Source organism: Leuciscus leuciscus (assembly GCF_965113295.1).
Source record: "Leuciscus leuciscus genome assembly, chromosome: 21".
NCBI classification, from domain to species: Eukaryota; Metazoa; Chordata; class Actinopteri; order Cypriniformes; family Leuciscidae; genus Leuciscus; species Leuciscus leuciscus.
Genome location: NC_138745.1, coordinates 37,830,706 through 37,850,705, shown reverse-complemented (window position 1 = coordinate 37,850,705; position 20,000 = coordinate 37,830,706). Strand labels below are relative to the sequence as shown.

The 20,000-nt window shown below is 46.4% G+C and overlaps 2 protein-coding genes across 4 annotated transcripts in view; one reads left to right on the top strand and one right to left on the bottom strand.

Annotated features, from left to right (window-relative positions):
• Nucleotides 1-20,000, top strand: part of LOC309484873 (uncharacterized protein) — a 126,246-nt gene that overhangs the window by 80,540 nt on the left and 25,706 nt on the right. The gene's annotated exons all lie outside the window — the stretch shown is intronic.
• Nucleotides 13,522-20,000, bottom strand: part of LOC309484871 (poly(ADP-ribose) glycohydrolase) — a 33,256-nt gene continuing 26,777 nt past the window's right edge. For 2 of the 3 annotated variants that reach the window (XM_082151329.1, XM_082151330.1), the window contains exons 12-17: nucleotides 19,634-19,781; nucleotides 15,619-15,697; nucleotides 15,434-15,542; nucleotides 14,228-14,333; nucleotides 13,853-13,981; nucleotides 13,522-13,761 (exon numbers count right to left, since the gene is read on the bottom strand). In XM_082151329.1, the coding sequence (XP_082007455.1) occupies nucleotides 13,655-13,761; nucleotides 13,853-13,981; nucleotides 14,228-14,333; nucleotides 15,434-15,542; nucleotides 15,619-15,697; nucleotides 19,634-19,781 (678 nt within the window). In that variant the 3' untranslated portion in view covers nucleotides 13,522-13,654. Of the gene's footprint in view, nucleotides 13,762-13,852; nucleotides 13,982-14,227; nucleotides 14,334-15,393; nucleotides 15,543-15,618; nucleotides 15,698-19,633; nucleotides 19,782-20,000 lie in introns of those variants that run through there. The other variant, XM_082151331.1, reaches the window with a different exon arrangement.

Below are 20,000 nucleotides of genomic sequence, written 5' to 3'. Positions count from 1 at the left end.
GAATGAACATCTCTGAGATTTACTGCATGAAATGCACATCTAGTTTCTGCTCATCAGGTGTTAGAGTAAACTCTGCTGGGTCCTTACCTTTACTGCGTTAGACTGGAAGGGTCACAGCACTTACATACTGTTGCCCTGTTGTTAGTTTCACTGCTTCTATTGCTCTCCTCATTTGTAAGTCACTTTGGATAAAAGCGTCCGCTAAATGATTAAATGAAAAAAAATGTAAATGTGCTGACCAGGTGAAAACACACAAGATATGTATAAAGTGGAGTTATTCTTTTCCCTTTAAAGAATCTAATGAAGCAGATCTGGTCTATTTTCAGCTGTTTGACCTGAAGAGACTCCCGCGTTCAGACTCACATTTGCACTTCAAATGCAGCAGAAACTGAATTAATGCAAAATGAAGAAATGAAACAGCCGTGAGATTCATCGGGTGTTTCTGCCCTTCAGGAAACAGAACTCCCAGCAGTCTCTCCGATCCGTTCGAAAGTCCCTCTCTCTATTTGTCTGATGAAAGGAAATGAATGTATGTCGTCCCGAGGCCTTTAGAAGAAGAGGAAAAACATGATTATCAGTAAAGATATGAAAGAGGAATCACTTATTAAAAGATGCACAATAATTCATGACACTCGAAGGCTTGATGTCAGTCACTGGACCCAAACAGCTGAAAACATAGAACAAATATGCCATAAGTGCCATGAGAGAAACATGTGTTTGCATGTGACCATGACTTCATTACCATATCACATGGACTATGTCATTTCTTTGGTATTCTGTGAAGTATGCTGGCTCCATGCAAATAGTTGCATGGCAATCGTTGAGTATTAAGCTATGTTTTGTTAGATCACCTGCTGGAGGAAAGCTGTTTGTCTGCAGATATTGTGCAGAAACAGGTCCTGAAGCGAGGAGCGGGTCCAGTGACTGACAGCTCTGTGACGAGCCAAGGCTTTAAGACCCTGGAGCTCCTGCTGACAGACAGGGCCTGAGTGCGGAGCTGCACCGTGAGGCCCGCGGGCGCCTGTCATGGAGCTGCGCCGTGAGGCCTCGTCTCTGCCAGACTGACAGCTGGTTGGGGGGGGAGGGGCTTTTAAACTGCTGTTAAACCCACAATGCCTTTTAAACTGCTGTTACACTCACTACCTCACAAGAACCCTTCCTCTGTGTCTCATTTTCACGTGTCTTTTCCCCCAGCAGATGTGTGCAGATTTAATCAAACTCCTCTTTAACATCTTCAAGGACCAAAACCACAAACCGCACAAACAGCTGCAGTGGAGGCTTTGAACTCAGAGCCAGAGAAACTCAAGCATGTTTTCCCTTTCCCGGAGACGCTGCTGACAGACGTGTGGAAATAAAGCAGATGTTAGAAACCAGAAACAACCACAAACACACTGCAGGTAAATGCGGTGTCACTCCTCTTCTGTGAATGCGGTGTCAGTCCTCTTCTGTGAATGCGGTGTCAGTCCTCTTCTGTGAATGCGGTGTCAGTCCTCTTCTGTGAATGCGGTGTCACTCCTCTTCTGTGAATGCGGTGTCACTCCTCTTTCTGTGAATGCGGTGTCACTTATCTTTCTGTGAATGCGGTGTCACTCCTCTTTCTGTGAATGCGGTGTCACTCCTCTTCTGTGAATGCGGCCCATGTGTATTTTATAAATCAAGAATTATTGTGTGATTTCGATAACACTGACTCATTAAAAGCATTCATAATGGGAATATTTCTCATTTTGTTTAATGAAAAAGCACATGTAGAGCACAGAATATTTGTGTTAAACCACTCATTTCATTGTGTTTTAATTAAATGTAATTATTTTGCAGATCCTAATTTTGGGAACATGACTAAAGCAAAGATGGCATGAAGTCTGCATTGATACAACATGTCTGTAATAGACTTTCTAATGCAGCACAGATGTAAAACTAGATGCTTTTACACAGGAGTCACACAACACAGTTTATCACACTCATCTCACGAAACACGAAACACACTCATCTCTCCGCGCACGAAACACACTCATCTCTCCGCGCACGAAACACTCATCTCTTTCTGTGAATGTGGTGTCACTCCTCTTCTGTGAATGCGGTGTCAGTCCTCTTCTGTGAATGCTGTGTCAGTCCTCTTCTGTGAATGCGGTGTCAGTCCTCTTCTGTGAATGCGGTGTCACTCCTCTTCTGTGAATGCGGTGTCAGTCCTCTTCTGTGAATGCTGTGTCAGTCCTCTTCTGTGAATGCGGTGTCACTTCTCTTTCTGTGAATGTGGTGTCACTCCTCTTCTGTGAATGCGGTGTCAGTCCTCTTTTTTTTTTATTCTTTTAAAAAAAATGTATTTAACCTTTGTTTAACCAGGTAAAATCAGTTGAGAACAAGTTCTCATTTACAACTGCGACCTGGCCAAGACAAAGCAAAACAGTGCAGCGACAACAACAACACAGAGATACACATAGAAATAAATAAACATACAATCAATAAACCAATAAACCAATCCATATACAAAAAACAAAATATAGTACAAAATACAATATAATTTAAAAAAGTAGGACAATAAATAGGCCATAGTAACAAATAAATAAAAAGCTATAAACAGGTGCAGTGATCAATAAACAGCTTTGACAGCTGATGCTTAAAGTTAGTGAGGGAAATAGTAACCTCTAATTTCAATGTTTTTTGCAATTCATTCCAGTCATAAGCAGCAGAGAACTGGAAGGAATGGCGACCAAAAGAAGTATAAGCTTTGGGGACGGCCAGTAAAATATACCTGCTAGAGCGCAATAGATACCTGCTAGATGCTAGAGCCTAATACGGACTTATAGATGACTTGAAGCCAATGGATTCGGCGGCGAGTATATAGTGAGGGCCAGCCAATAAGAGAATAAAGATTACAGTGATGAGCAGTGTATGGGGCTTTGGTAACAAAATGGATAGCACTATGATAAATTACATCCAGTTTACTAAGTAGAGTTTTGGAGGCTATTTTGTAAATAACATCGCCAAAATCAAAGATTGGTAGGATGGAAAGTTTTACAAGGGCATATTTGGCAGCATAAGTGAAGGATGCTTTGTGACGGAATAGAAATCTGATTCTAGATTTAATTTTGGATTGAAGATAGTTAATGTGAATCTGAAAATTAAATTTACAGTCTAACCAGACACCTGTCATGAATCTCGTAGAAGCAGAGACGGTAGTCGGATCTAAATGCAGCAGTAGACTTTAATTGACTCAGAACAGGATAGACTCAACACAGGATAAACTCAGAACAGGATAAACTCAGAACAGGATAAACTCAGAACAGGATAAACTCAGAACAGGCAACAGGTACATGCACACGCAACCTACATACCATAACTGACCAGGAACAAGAGAGCACACAGGGTTTAAATACACAGAAGGGATCAGGGAACGAGACACAGCTGGGGCAAATGAGAAAAACGAGAGGGACCATACAAACTAACAAGACAACACACCTGAAACAAGGAAACTAATGATTAAGCAAGCTAGGGATAATTGAATACAATAAACACCGGCTGAATCAAGGAGACTGAATGAAATAAAACAAAGTCCAAACACAAACAGAAACATGACAAAAACAAAACCTGGTCGTCACATAATTCCCCCCTTCCGGAAGGCGTGACCTCACGCCGTTCAAGACCAAGACCAAGACGATGACCTGGGAGGGGGGGCGGGCGTCCTAAAGTCCCAGACAAGGTAGCTAGAGACTATGGACTCCAGGACGACATCGAAGCGGGTGGCCACGGCGGGGCAGGTCGTGCGGGTGGCCACGGCGGGGCACCCTTGGACGGGGACCAGAGCGAAGCAGACTCAGACGGGAACCAGGGTGGAGCAGACTCAGACGGGAACCAGGGTGGAGCAGACTCAGACGGGAACCAGGGTGGAGCAGACTCAGACGGGGACCAGGGCGTTTGAAGCACAAAACTGGATGGGACCAGCAGCATAGAAAATTCAGGCGACACAAGAAATTTAGACGACACAGGAAGCTCAGGCGTGTAAAGCCGTGCAAGGGTCCATGTAGGCGCCGCCTCCATGGCCCTCTCAGGGTGCCTACTGCCCCCCCCAAAAAATACTTGGGGAAATCCACGGAAAAAACCTCCGGGCTGTAAGCGGGCTCAAGAAAAGCCTCCCGGAGCTTAAGAGGCGCCGGCAGGGCGAGGCGCAGAGGCGGGGCCGGCAGGGTGGGCAGGGTGAGGCGCAGAGGCGGGGCCGGCAGGGCGAGGCGCAGAGGCGGGGCCGGCAGGGCGAGGCACAGGGGAACGCCCTCCGGAACCAGTCGAGCAGAGCGAGTCCTCCTCTTCTTCCTCCTACGTCGGCGAAGGCACACCGCCGGTGGCTCAGACAACTGGGCAGGGCTGGACTCAGACAACTGGGCAGGGCTGGACTCAGACAACTGGGCAGAATCAGTGGGACCCTCTTGAAGTGTTGGCTCAACGAGACTCATTTGTAGCGCTAGTTCGGCGGGATCCTCTCGCAGCGTTGGTTCGGCGAACCTTTCATGAAGCGCTGGTTCAACGGAGAACATGTGTAAAGCTGAATCAATGGGACTCATGTGAAGCGCTGACTCGGCGGAGCACGTGAGAAGCACTGGTTCAATGAAGCCCACGTGAAGCACTTGTACCTCCTCCGCTAAGCCCACTGAAAACGATGAACCGCTCATGGAAAGAGCCCACTCGATATACTGAATCAGAGTCCCGTTAGGCTCAGGCATCGACGAGTAGAGGGGCTCGGACAGTCCTCCACGGAAAAACAGCATCAAACTGACCTCATCCAGAGGAGTCTGATAAGCCAGTTCCAGAAAGTCTGTCACATAGTTCTCGATGAGTCGATTCCCCTGACGGAGACGCATGATCTCTGCTACAGGATGCATAACGGGATCCTGGGAACTACCTGCTAGATCCTTTGTGGTGGTCAGTTATTCTGTCATGAATCTCGTAGAAGAAGAGACGGTAGTCGGATCTAAATGCAGCAGTAGACTTTAATTGACTCAGAACAGGATAGACTCAACACAGGATAAACTCAGAACAGGATAAACTCAGAACAGGATAAACTCAGAACAGGATAAACTCAGAACAGGATAAACTCAGAACAGGCAACAGGTACATGCACACGCAACCTACATACCATAACTGACCAGGAACAAGAGAGCACACAGGGTTTAAATACACAGAAGGGATCAGGGAACGAGACACAACTGGGGCAAATGAGAACAACGAGAGGGACCATACAAACTAACAAGACAACACACCTGAAACAAGGAAACTAATGATTAAGCAAGCTAGGGATAATTGAATACAATAAACACCGGCAGAATCAAGGAGACTGAATGAAATAAAACAAAGTCCAAACACAAACAGAAACATGACAAAAACAAAACCTGGTCGTCACAACACCTAAATATTTGTAAGAGTCCACATATTCTAAATCAACCCCAGTCTGGTTGGCAGCTATGGGCAGTGTTCGATTAAAAAGCATGTATTTAGTCTTACTAGCATTTAAAAGCAGTTGGAGATCACGAAAAGCGTATTGAATGGCATTGAAACTAGTTTGAAGGTTAATTAACACACAATCCAAAGAGGGGCCGGATGTATATAAAATGGTGTCGTCTGCATACAAATGTATCAGCGAATCACCAGCAGCACTAGCAACATCATTAATGTATATAGAAAATAGGGTTGGCCCAAGAATTGAACCCTGGGGCACCCCCATAGAGACTGCAAGAGGACTGGACAGCAGACCCTCCGATTTTACACGCTGAACTCTATCTAAGAAATAGTTGGAGAACCAAGCAAGGCAGTCACTTGAGAAACCAAGGCTGTTGAGTCTGCCAATAAGAATACGATGGTTGACAGATTCAAACGCCTTGGCAAGATACCTTGAGCGTAGCTGAAGTGCATCCATGACCAGCTCGAAAACCAGATTGCATAGCAGAGAAAATACGATGGGATTCAAAATATTCACTAATCTGTTTATTAACTTGGCTTTCGAAGATTTTAGCAAGACATGGCAAGATAGATATAGGTCTATAACAATTTGGATCTAGAGTGTCTCCCCCTTTGAAGAGGGGGATGACCGCAGCAGCTTTCCAGTCTCTAGGGATCTCACACGATACAAAAGAGAGGTTGAATAGGCTGGTAATCGGGGTTGCAATCATTTCGGCTGATAGTTTTAAAAAGAAAGGGTCCAGATTATCAAGCCCAGCAGATTTATAAGGATCCAGATTTAGCAGCTCTTTCAAAACATCAGCTGTCTGGATTTGTGTAAAGGAAAAATGAGGAAGGCTTGAACAAGTTGCTGTGGGAGGTACAAAGCTCTTGGCCGGGATAGGAGTAGCCAAATGAAAAGCATGACCAGCCGCAGCAAAATGCTTATTAAAATTTTGGATTATCATAAATGTATCTGTGGTAACAGTATTTCCAAGCTTTAATGCAGTGGGCAACTGGGAGGAGATGCTCTTATTCTCCATAGACTTTATAGTGTCCCAGAATTTTTGGGAATTAGTACCACAGGATGAAAGTTTCTGTTTAAAAAAACTAGCCTTTGCTTTTCTAATTGATTGTGTATATTTGTTCCTTGTTTCCCTAAAAAGTTGCATATCGCAGGGACTTTTTGATGCTAATGCAGTGCGCCACAAGATATTTTTATGTTGATTAAGAGCAGCTAAATCTGGGGTGAACCAAGGGCTAAATCTATTCTTAGTTCTCAGTTTTTTAAAAGGAGCATGCTTATTTAATATGGTGAGAAAAGTACTTTTAAAGAAAAACCAGGCATCATCTACTGACGGGATAAGATCAATATCCTTCCAGGACACCCGATACAACTCGAATAAAAAAGCCTGTTCACAGAAATGTTTTAAAGAACGTTTGACAATGAAAAGGGGTGATCGTTTGACCACAAACCCATTTCGAACACAGGCAATTAAGCAATGATCGCTCAGATCCTGGTCGAAAACCGAGGAGGTATAATTGTAGGGCATGTTAGTCAGAATTATATCAATGATAGTACCCGCATTAACGGATTTAGGGTTGTACCTGGTAGGTTCATTAATGATTTGTGTAAGATTGAGAGCATCTATCCTGGATTGAAGAGCAGCCGGTGCGTTAAGCATGTCCCAGTTTAAATCACCTAACAACACAAACTCTGAAGAAAGATGAGGGGCGATCAATTCACATATAGCAAATTTCAGAATTTTTAATGGCTTTCCTGAGCCACGATTCAGACACGGCTAGGACATCAGGGTTAGTTGTATGTACTAAAGCAGTGAATAAATCAAACTTAGGAAGGAGGCTTCTGATATTGACATGCAAGAAACCAAGGTTTTTCCGGTTACAAAAGTCAACAAATGAGAGCGCCTGGGGAATAGGTGTAATACTGGGGACTACAGGACCTGGGTTTAACTCTACATCACCAGAGGAACAAAGAAGAAGTAAAGTAAGTGTCCGACTAAATGCTTTCAGAACTGGTTTTCTAGTACATTGGGTAAAAAGAATAATAGGAACAGATTTCCGAACGTGGTGGAGTAAATTGAAGGCATAATATATCGCCAAGGGTATATTAAAATTTGATTTCAGTGGAGGTAGACCCAGGCGTGGAGTAATAAAGAGAGAAATTGCATCTCTAAAAACACCAGTTAAACCTGGCGAAGTCTCTGCATATGTGGGGGGTGAAACAAAGGAGCTATCAGAGACTTGTTTAGAGGGACTCGGGGGTCTACAATGAAGTAAAACAATAATAGCTAACCTAAACAACAGCATACAAGGCATATTTAAATAAGAAAAGAGGCAAAAAAAAATAAACAAAAAACTACACAGAAAACCTAGGGCCTAACAGGTAAACAAAATAAAATAAAATACCATATAAACAAACAGACCTGCAAGCGTCAATAGTGAAGCTGAGTAGTCAGCATCCGATAAGCAGCAACGAGGCAACAGTTCAATGGGGACTGCACTAGAAGATCACGAGGCACGACACCCAGAGCGCCCGCAGTCCGGGGCTAGCAGGCCAAGGCCAACAGACGAAACTTCGACGACCACACACACCGTCAAATCAGCAGCAGTGGCCCAACGGAACTCCGCGCCGATAACAGAAGGTCCAGGCAGGCCGACAAGGAAAAGCCTGCAGTAGCCAAGGCTAACAGGCCGAGGATAGCGGACGAAGCTTCAACGACCACGCCGGTAGATCAGCCGCAGTAGCTCAGCGGGGCTCAGCGCCGACAACAGAAGGTCCAGGCAGTCCGACAAGGTAAAGCTGCGATGGCCGCGGCTAGCGAGCCGAGGGCAACAGATGAAGCCTCAATGACCACGCCGGCGAATCAGCCACAGTGGCCCAGCGGGGCTCCGCGCCGACAACAGAAGGTCCAGGTAGGCCGACAAAGTAGCTGCGATGGCCGAGGCTAGCGGGCCTAGGGAAACGAACGAAGCTTCAACGACCACGCCGGCAGGTCAGCCGCAATGGCTCAGTAGGGCTCCGCGCCGACAACAGAAGGTCCAGGCAGGCTGACAAGGTAAAGCTGCGATGAAATCAGTAAATCCAGCGATGCGGGAGGGAACACAACCCGACGCGTGACATGCGCCAGTTTGGTAGCGTACTGCACTGACCGGCCAACACCGTTCGAACCAAAAGCTGGTGCAGGCAGAACCGTGGTAAGGACCGCTAGCAGAGGCAAACAATGGTCAATAGCTAGTTTACAAGCTAGCCAACAGGCCAGCCTCTGACTGCAGTTCAGTTCAGTTAGGTAAAACAAATATTCGATCCATTTCACAATAAGTGAAGCAGGTTGCAAAAAAGAAGCAAATCTAGTAGTAAAAAAAAAAATATATATATATGGAAAGACAGACTGATTAAAAACTATTTAAAAGTCTTAGACGGAACATTAGAAGAGACAAACAGAAACACGTCTGCACTGTTGCGCCATCTTGGATTGACATCTCTTCTGTGAATGCGGTGTCACTCCTCTTCTGTGAATGCGGTGTCAGTCCTCTTCTGTGAATGCGGTGTGAATGCGGTGTCAGTCCTCTTCTGTGAATGCGGTGTGAATGCGGTGTCAGTCCTCTTCTGTGAATGCGGTGTCAGTCCTCTTCTGTGAATGCGGTGTCAGTCCTCTTCTGTGAATGCGGTGTCACTCCTCTTCTGTGAATGCGGTGTCACTCCTCTTTCTGTGAATGCGGTGTCACTTATCTTTCTGTGAATGCGGTGTCACTCCTCTTTCTGTGAATGCGGTGTCACTCCTCTTCTGTGAATGCGGCCCATGTGTATTTTATAAATCAAGAATTATTGTGTGATTTCGATAACACTGACTCATTAAAAGCATTCATAATGGGAATATTTCTCATTTTGTTTAATGAAAAAGCACATGTAGAGCACAGAATATTTGTGTTAAACCACTCATTTCATTGTGTTTTAATTAAATGTAATTATTTTGCAGATCCTAATTTTGGGAACATGACTAAAGCAAAGATGGCATGAAGTCTGCATTGATACAACATGTCTGTAATAGACTTTCTAATGCAGCACAGATGTAAAACTAGATGCTTTTACACAGGAGTCACACAACACAGTTTATCACACTCATCTCACGAAACACGAAACACACTCATCTCTCCGCGCACGAAACACACTCATCTCTCCGCGCACGAAACACTCATCTCTCCGCACACGAAACACACTCATCTCTCCACAAACTCATCTCTCCGCGCACGAAACACACTCATCTCTCCACACACTCATCTCTCCGCACACGAAACACACTCATCTCTCCGCACACGAAACACACTCATCTCTCCGCACACGAAACACATTCATCTCTCCGCGCACGAAACACACTCATCTCTCCGCGCACGAAACACACTCATCTCTCCGTGCACAAAACACACTCATCTCTCGACACACTCATCTCTCCGCGCACGAAACACACTCATCTCTCCGCGCACGAAACACACTCATCTCTCCACACACTCATCTCTCTGCGCACGAAACACTCATCTCTCCGCGCACGAAACACACTCATCTCTCCGCGCACGAAACACACTCATCTCTCTGCGCACGAAACACTCATCTCTCCGCGCACGAAACACACTCATCTCTCCGCGCACGAAACACACTCATCTCTCCGCGCACAAAACACACTCATCTCTCCGCGCACAAAACACACTCATCTCTCCACACACTCATCTCTCCGCGCACGAAACACTCATCTCTCCACACACTCATCTCTCCGCACACGAAACACACTCATCTCTCCACGCATGAAACACGCACACGAAACACATTCATCTCTCCGCGCACGAAACACTCATCTCTCCACACACTCATCTCTCCGCACACGAAACACACTCATCTCTCCACGCATGAAACACGCACACGAAACACATTCATCTCTTCGCGCACGAAACACACTCATCTCTCCGCGCACGAAACACACGAAACACACTCATCTCTCCGCGCACGAAACACACTCATCTCTCCACAAACTCATCTCTCCGCGCACGAAACACACTCATCTCTCCACACACTCATCTCTCCGCGCACGAAACACACTCATCTCTCCACACACATCTCTCCGCACACGAAACACACTCATCTCTCCGCACACGAAACACATTCATCTCTCCGCGCACGAAACACACTCATCTCTCCACACACTCATCTCTCCGCACACGAAACACACTCATCTCTCCGCGCATGAAACACGCACACGAAACACATTCATCTCTCCGCGCACGAAACACACTCATCTCTTCGTGCACGAAACACACTCATCTCTCCGCGCACGAAACACACTCATCTCTTCGTACACGAAACACACTCATCTCTCCGCGCACGAAACACACTCATCTCTCCACACACTCATCTCTCCGCACACACTCATCTCTCCGCGCACGAAACACACGAAACGCACTCATCTCTCCGCGCACGAAACACACTCATCTCTCCACAAACTCATCTCTCCGCGCACGAAACACACTCATCTCTCCACACACTCATCTCTCCGCGCACGAAACACACTCATCTCTCCACACACTCATCTCTCCGCGCACGAAACACACTCATCTCTCCGCGCACGAAACACACTCATCTCTCCGCACACGAAACACACTCATCTCTCCGCGCACGAAACACTCATCTCTCCGCACACGAAACACACTCATCTCTCCGCGCACGAAACACACGAAACACACTCATCTCTCCGCACATGAAACACACTCATCTCTCCGCACACACTCATCTCTCCGCACACACTCATCTCTCCGCGCACGAAACACACTCATCTCTCCGCACACACTCATCTCTCCGCGCACAAAACACACTCATCTCTCCACACACTCATCTCTCCGCGCACGAAACACACTCATCTCTCCACACACTCATCTCTCCGCACACGAAACACACTCATCTCTCCGCGCATGAAACACACTCATCTCTTCACGCACGAAACACGAAACACACTCATCTCTCCGCGCACGAAACACACTCATCTCTCCGCGCACGAAACACACTCATCTCTCCGCGCACGAAACACACTCATCTCTCTGCACACGAAACACACGAAACACTCATCTCTCCACGCACGAAACACACGAAACACATGAAACACACTCATCTCTCCGCACACGAAACACACTCATCTCTCCGCACACGAAACACACTCATCTCTCCGCACACGAAACACACTCATCTCTCCGCACACGAAACACACTCATCTCTCCACACACTCATCTCTCCGCGCACGAAACACACTCATCTCTCCGCGCACGAAACACACTCATCTCTCCGCGCACGAAACACACTCATCTCTCCGCGCACGAAACACACTCATCTCTCCGCGCACGAAACACACTCATCTCTCCGCACACGAAACACACTCATCTCTCCGCGCACGAAACACTCATCTCTCCGCACACGAAACACACTCATCTCTCCGCGCACGAAACACACGAAACACACTCATCTCTCCGCACATGAAACACACTCATCTCTCCGCGGAAACACACTCATCTCTCCGCAGAAACACATTCATCTCTCCGCACACGAAACACACTCATCTCTCCGCGCACGAAACACTCATCTCTCCGCACACGAAACACACTCATCTCTCCGCGCACGAAACACACGAAACACACTCATCTCTCCGCACACGAAACACACTCATCTCTCCGCACACGAAACACACTCATCTCTCCGCACATGAAACACACTCATCTCTCCGCGGAAACACACTCATCTCTCCGCAGAAACACATTCATCTCTCCGCGCACGAAACACACTCATCTCTCCGCACACGAAACACACTCATCTCTCCGCACACGAAACACACTCATCTCTCCGCACACACTCATCTCTCCGCGCACGAAACACACTCATCTCTCCGCACACGAAACACACTCATCTCTCACACTCATCTCTCCGCACACGAAACACACTCAATCTCTCTGCACAAGAAACACACGAAACACACTCATCTCTCCGCGCACGAAACACACTCATCTCTCCGCGCACGAAACACACTCATCTCTCCGCGCACGAAACACACTCATCTCCCCGCGCACGAAACACACTCATCTCCCCGCACATGAAACACACTCATCTCTCCGCGGAAACACACTCATCTCTCCGCAGAAACACATTCATCTCTCCGCGCACGAAACACACGAAACACACTCATCTCTCCGCACACGAAACACACTCATCTCTCCGCACACACTCATCTCTCCGCGCACGAAACACACTCATCTCTCCGCACAAGAAACACACGAAACACACTCATCTCTCCGCGCACGAAACACACTCATCTCTCCGCACACGAAACACACTCATCTCTCACACTCATCTCTCCGCACACGAAACACACTCAATCTCTCTGCACAAGAAACACAAGAAACACTCATCTCTCCGCGCACGAAACACACGAAACACACTCATCTCTCCGCGCACGAAACACACTCATCTCTCCGCGCACGAAACACACTCATCTCTCCGCGCACTCATCTCTCCACACACTCATCTCTCCGCGCACGAAACACACTCATCTCTCCACACACTCTTCTCTCCGCGCACGAAACACACTCGATGAGCCGTTATTCCCAGAGCTGGAGAAACTGCAGGATCCTTCAGCAAGGGTCAAAGCTTCGCTGCGGGATTTACTGCAAGAGATCTGATTCATACGCCGTAGAAAGATTGAGATGTAAATCAAACAAACTCAGTGTTAAATCTTGAGTTTCATCAGACATATTATTTTCTATTTTAAAATACTCTTCTTAGTAAGAGTAAGAACGACTGAATTGGTAACGACTGAATCCATCTGTGAGACTGGTTGAGCTTCAGGCGTGTTTGACATTCATACTGACTGTGTGAGCTTCAAAGGTCAAACTCATTCAGGGGGACACACCGAGAGCAGATCCGCGTTTGAAATCTGCGCTACAAAGCCTGGGTTCTGCCAGTGAGAGGCTCAGTCGATCAAACCCAGCGGGTCCAGCGGCTTTCATCTCTGGACCCGCACACGCAGAAGCACAACACAGCTGACAAACTATTCACACAGATTTATTGAGGCTCATTCAGTGATGTCAGAGGTACAGAAAACAATTCAGGAGTCATGTCAGAGCTGCTGGGGTCAGAGGTCAGGGCTGCTGAGGTCAGTCAGGGGTCAGAGGTCGGAGGTCAGAGGTGTTCAGAGAGGAAGCTGTAAAGTGTTTCCTTAGGTTTTGCTCTTGATGTTTCCTTAATCACACGCTCATAGTATTGCTGCAACATGTTGAACACGGATCCTGCACGACAGAGGAGGAAAATGACTGATGAAAACCTGCACAAATATGATGTCCCGCATCCAATGCTCCTGTGATCTCAGGTGTGTCTCACCTACGCTGGCGCAACGGTGTGTGAAGTGTGTGTGGATGCGGTGGACATCTCTGACCAGATCCGCGTCTCCAAACGTGAAGTACATCAAATCACGCTCCGCTTCTGCTGCCGCCATCATCTGCAGAACAGCTACACACACACACACACACGTTGAGAACAACATCCGATAACAATAACAAATATCACCACAAACACTCTTCATCTGAATAACAGTGTGAGTTTGAATCGTTTACTCTCTCGCTAATGAGAAACTGTGTGAGGATCAATAGAGGAGAGACAGATGCTCTTCAGTAAACGAGAGTTCGTTAGTTCCCAATAACATGTGGCGTTTAGGATGGAAACATATAACTGTTGATTTCAGGCTTTCAGTTGAACCTTTGAGACGAGTGTCTCCTCCAAACGCTCCACATCCCCAGTTTCCCGTCGCAACGGCCGACAGCTTCTCCGACTCGACTCCAGGACGAGCAAAACCACAGAAGGCCTGATGGAGAGAGGGAGAGAGAGAGAGAGAGAGAGAGAGATCATGAGTGACCATCACTGAACCGGACCGAACTTCAGCTGAGTCTCATTCAGTGAGCAGATCTTAACACTTATATCTGTAAGGATATGTTTTATTATCTGTCCCTCGTGGATCAGTGATATTGAGTGTCTCTGCAACAGATTCATTCAACATTTAAATGTAATGGACAATGCTAACAGCTCTACAATCTGCAATCAATCAATCATTAATGCTTATTTACTCTGTTTGTCCACAACAATACAAATATGAATTCATCATTAATTAGGTTTGAAAGGAAACGGCAATTAAAGTTTCCAGTGAAGTGCAGATGATCAAAGCGACACATCAAACACAGAAACAGACGTCCTGCTGTTCATCCGCTCGCGTTAATAATGCAGCAATAAACCAGACCAGTTTACAGCTGCAAACCGAGTCACGTCACATGATCAGGGGCTTTATCTCTTACTGCACAGATGATGTGGGATATTTAGTGATTATGATGAGTGATATCTAGTGATTGACCTTGTTGAGTTCTCTGGTCGTGTTATATCTAGTGATTGACCTTGTTGAGTTCTCTGGTCATGTTATATCTAGTGATTGACCTTGTTGAGTTCTCTGGTCATGTTATATCGTGTGATTGACCTTGTTGAGTTCTCTGGTCATGTTATATCGTGTAATTGACCTTGTTGAGTTCCCTGGGCATGTTATATCGTGTGATTGACCTTGTTGAGTTCTCTGGTCATGTTATATCTAGTGATTGACCTTGTTGAGTTCTCTGGGCATGTTATATCTAGTGATTGACCTTGTTGAGTTCTCTGGTCATGTTATATCTAGTGATTGACCTTGTTGAGTTCTCTGGGCATGTTATATCGTGTGATTGACCTTGTTGAGTTCTCTGGTCATGTTATATCGTGTGATTGACCTTGTTGAGTTCCCTGGGCATGTTATATCGTGTGATTGACCTTGTTGAGTTCTCTGGTCATGTTATATCATGTGATTGACCTTGTTGAGTTCTCTGGTCATGTTATATCGTGTGATTGACCTTGTTGAGTTCTCTGGTCATGTTATATCGCGTGATTGACCTTGTTGAGTTCTCTGGTTATGTTGTCGGGGAGAAACTGCTGCAGGAAGTTCCTGTAATGCAGGGCATCGATGGCGACGACCTCCGTGACCCTGCGCTGCCATTCGTCCCTACGGACAAACACACACGCATCAGCGTCTCTGAGAACACACACTCACAGTCAGACGAGTTGCATGTCGGCATCACCTTTGTGTCTGGTCGTAATGGTTACCGTCCCATCGGTAGGTGTGCGAGTATCCCGAGTATCTGCTGAACTGCTCTGTTCCTGTTAATACAACAGAGTAATATTCATACTTGAGCTGAATAACTACTATAACGTATTTAAAGCAGCATTATATTTTCAGAATTGATGAACTTTACAACATTGACAGTTATTCTCCTGTTACTGTGAAGGTCTGTGACGACAGGAAACCTGTCTGAAAACAGTCACCGTGAAACTATGTGATGATAGCTAGGTGAAAGAGTCTCTATGTGTTGGGATTTATCTGACCTTGGTGACGTGAGACAGCTAGCAGACGGTCGGTTTAGCCAGTCTGTCTGCTTCCTGACCTGAGCCCCAGATTGTCACGTTTGATCTCTAAGACTATGTGCCATATTACTAGAGAGAAGAGCAGCACCATCCCAGGAGGGATGAATACCATCTCTTTTCAACAGGTCAGGTCTGCCCCAAAAACTTTTCCAATTGTCTATGAACCCTATATTATTTTGCGGCCACCACTTAGACAGCCAGCCATTGAGTGAGGACAGTCTACTAAGTATCTCATCACTCCGGCGAACATGAAGGGGGCCCGAGTAAATTACAGTGTCTGACATCATACTTATCTGACCGTTATCAGTTTGTAGCAATAAATGAAGAGATGTCTTATCAATCACAAATTCAGTATGGCGTACCACAAGGCTCAGTACTAGGACCGTTGCTGTTCACTCTGTACATGCTACCGTTGGGAGATATCATTAAGAAGCATGGCATTAGTTTTCACTGTTATGCTGATGATACTCAGCTCTATATCTCTTCACACCCCGACAAAACTTACCAATTCACAAAATTAATGGAATGCATAACTGATATAAAAAACTGGATAACTAGTCATTTCCTACAACTTAGTTCTGAAAAAACAGAGATTCTAATTATTGGACAAAAAACGTCCTCACGTAATAACCTAGAATACTGTCTAACACTTGATGGCTGCTCTGTCAAGTCCTCATCCTCGGTTAGGAACCTGGGTGTGGTCTTTGATACCAATCTTTCATTTGAAAGTCACGTGTCTAGTATCTGTAAAACCGCATTCTTCCATCTTAAAAATATATCTAAATTACGACATATGCTTTCAAATGACAAATGAGGAACAGTTAGTCCATGCGTTCATGACATCAAGGCTAGATTATTGTAATGCTCTACTGGGTGGTTGCCCTGCACACTTAATAAACAAACTACAGCTGGTCCAAAACGCAGCAGCTCGAGTTCTTACCAGAACCAGGAAGTATGACCATATTAGCCCGGTTCTGTCAACACTGCATTGGCTCCCTATTAAACATTGTATACATTTTAAAATATTGCTGATTACTTACAAAGCACTAAATGGTTTAGCTCCGCAGTGCTTGAGCGAGCTCTTAACGCATTATAGTCCTTCACGTCTATTGTGATCTCAAAATTCTGGCCAGTTGAGAATACCTAGAACAGTGGTTCCTAAGCACGTTCCTGGAGGCCCCCCAACACTGCACATTTTGAATCTCTCCTTTGTCTGACACACCCATTTCAGGTCTTGGAGTCTCTAGTAATGAGCTGATGACCTGAACCAGGTGTGTTTGAGAAATGCTAAATGTGCAGTGCTGCGGGGCCTCCAGGAACATGGTTGGGAATCACTGACCTAGAATATCAAACTCGACTGCTGGCTTTAGATCCTTTTCTATTTGGCATGGATACGTGGAGACAACTAAAAATTCTGTATTATGCTGCCAGACAAGCAATTTGTTGAGGTCAATTTGTAAAAAAGACTACACGCCCACGCAAAAATATATTACGCGCATACCTATAGGCTGAACACATAATATGCATGTGTATAGTAACACACACACACACAGCAGCGGTGGCGCGATCAGTTGATCACCTGACATCGAGGAACTGAGAGTCTAATCGGATCAGAGACTCCTGGCAGCAGCAGCGGCGGGTCCGTCCGGCATCGACCCGAACCGCAGAACCGCAGAACCACAGATAAGCTCATTGTCTTTATTGGAGAGGAAATGAGATAAACGCATTCCTGCTGGGAAGAATTCCTGCTCATATGACCTTCAGAAGGAGTCTGGGCTTTGTGTGTTTCTGAAGCATCTTCAGTGACCGATGCTGGAGTGTCTGACAGATTAAAGGTCACTAATGCATCTCATCTGAGCATCGGCTAAACTGAGCATCGGTCCCTCGAGAACATCATCTTCATCATTACCGTCTCCGGCTTAATGTCAGGCCTTTGTCTCAAACACCAGCTTTATTTAGAGACGGCATCCGATTAAAACGATTCAAATCATATTCTGGAGATTCAGAGAGACTTTACAAACAACGATCTGCTGCCGGACCCATGTGTGTGTGTGTGTGTGTGTGTGTGTGTGTGTGAGCTGAGGAGAAACAGCATGATTCCTGTAGCAACTGGGACGTTCCTGTCTTGTGTGTGTGTGTGTGTGTTTCCTGCAGCGACTGGGACGTTCCTGTTGTGTGTGTGTGTGTGTGTGTGTCCTGGCTGCAGATCCGCATCGGTGAGTCACTGATCTCCATCTCTCACTGAAGCCTGACAGGGCAGACGCTCCGCAATCAGCCGCAATTCAATTAACCGAAGCCACTTTGGCAAATTTCTGTACAGCTACAAGAAGATCCATTTTACCCATCGATGTCTGAGAGCCGAGTGGGGAATATGATTTAGAGATAGTGGAAGAGAGAGAGAGAAAGAGATAGAGAGCGAGCGAGCGAGAGAGAGAGAGACGCTGTAATAGAGGAGATGTCGTGGCCCGATGCATTAGCATTAGCCCAGCGACTCCATTTGGTCTTTTAGAGCCGTAATTAATTCTGCAGGACTGTAATAAAGTTAAGAGCTGTAAGTGGCGGGAGGGGGGCGGGTCCTGAAGGTGACTCCATGGAGACGAGATGACGGGGGGGGCGGAGCCTGAAGGTGACTCCATGGAGACGAGATGACGGGGGGGGCGGGGTCTTAAGGTGACTCCATGGAGACGAGATGACCGGGGGGCGGGGCCTGAAGGTGACTCCATGGAGACGAGATGACCGGGGGCGGGGCCTGAAGGTGACTCCATGGAGACGAGATGACCGGGGGGCGGAGCCTGAAGGTGACTGCCGAGCCGAGAATACTGATCAGAGGAAGAGGACAACGAGTCCTTCTGCTACTCAGTCGACGCGGAGGCCGAAACAGGCCCGGCGTGTGTGTGTGTTAATGCTGAAGATTCTCAGTGCTACATTAGTGCAAACGCTCGTCTTCTAGTGTTTCCTCCTTCAGAACACGACAGTGATTAAGAGCAGCAGACGAAGCGTTACGAGTTACACTGCTGATGTGTGTGTAGCTGACTGAACCATCTGAGGACACTGAGACACACACATATATACACACACACACACACACACACACACACACACACGTCAGAAGACACTGCAACCTTTACGAGCACTTTGCAGACAGCAGCATTCTGGAACATCAACGCAAACTTCTTTCTTTCACCATTTCAGTGATTAAGGGAAAGTGCTTTAACAGCTGAGGAGAACGCGGCTCATGAGAACACACACCAGAGCCCTTCTCACGGGTCACTGAGGCGCTGAAGCTGCTTAATCACGCATACGGGTTCAGATCACGCAGAGAACGTAAGTAAAAAATTCGAAATATCAGCCAATTTCCTTGGAATAATTCATCACAGTACCATTTTAGTTGGAGCAGGAGGGACCCTTTCAAACTACATGTAAATGGGAAAAATAAAAAATAAAACCCTGATCATTGCTAACATAAATGTCAGAAGACACTGACGGCCTTTACGAGCACTTCAGAAGGGTTTTTGCAGAACGTCACCATCACATGCAAGCGGCGTCAGTGACAGACAGCAATCAGACACACAGACTGATTGAGTCTCAGCGGGTCTGAAGGTTCGAGTGCTGATTGCAGTCTGAACACACACTCCACAGGGATCTCAGCGTGTTCTTCTGTGTGTGTTCTACCTGTGATGATCAGACACTCGTTGTCCTCCAGAGCTTCAGTGAAGAGGCGAGCTGCGATCAGCTCCGGGTTTATCAGGAAACGGATTTCCTCCTGAACCAGACCAGAACCGGTCACTCCCCCCCCGACAAACCTGTTGGCAAAGTCCACCTGCAGTAAACACACACACACACACACACACACACACACACACACACACACACACACACACACAACACACACACACATACAATATATATATAAAACAGTCTCTCACACACACACAAGGAGAAACATCAATGTAACTTTTCATTTTCTCCCAAATATGATGTGATTTTGACGTGACCTTAGACCCGGAGGTGTGTGATGCGTGTTGGGAGGCGTGTGTGG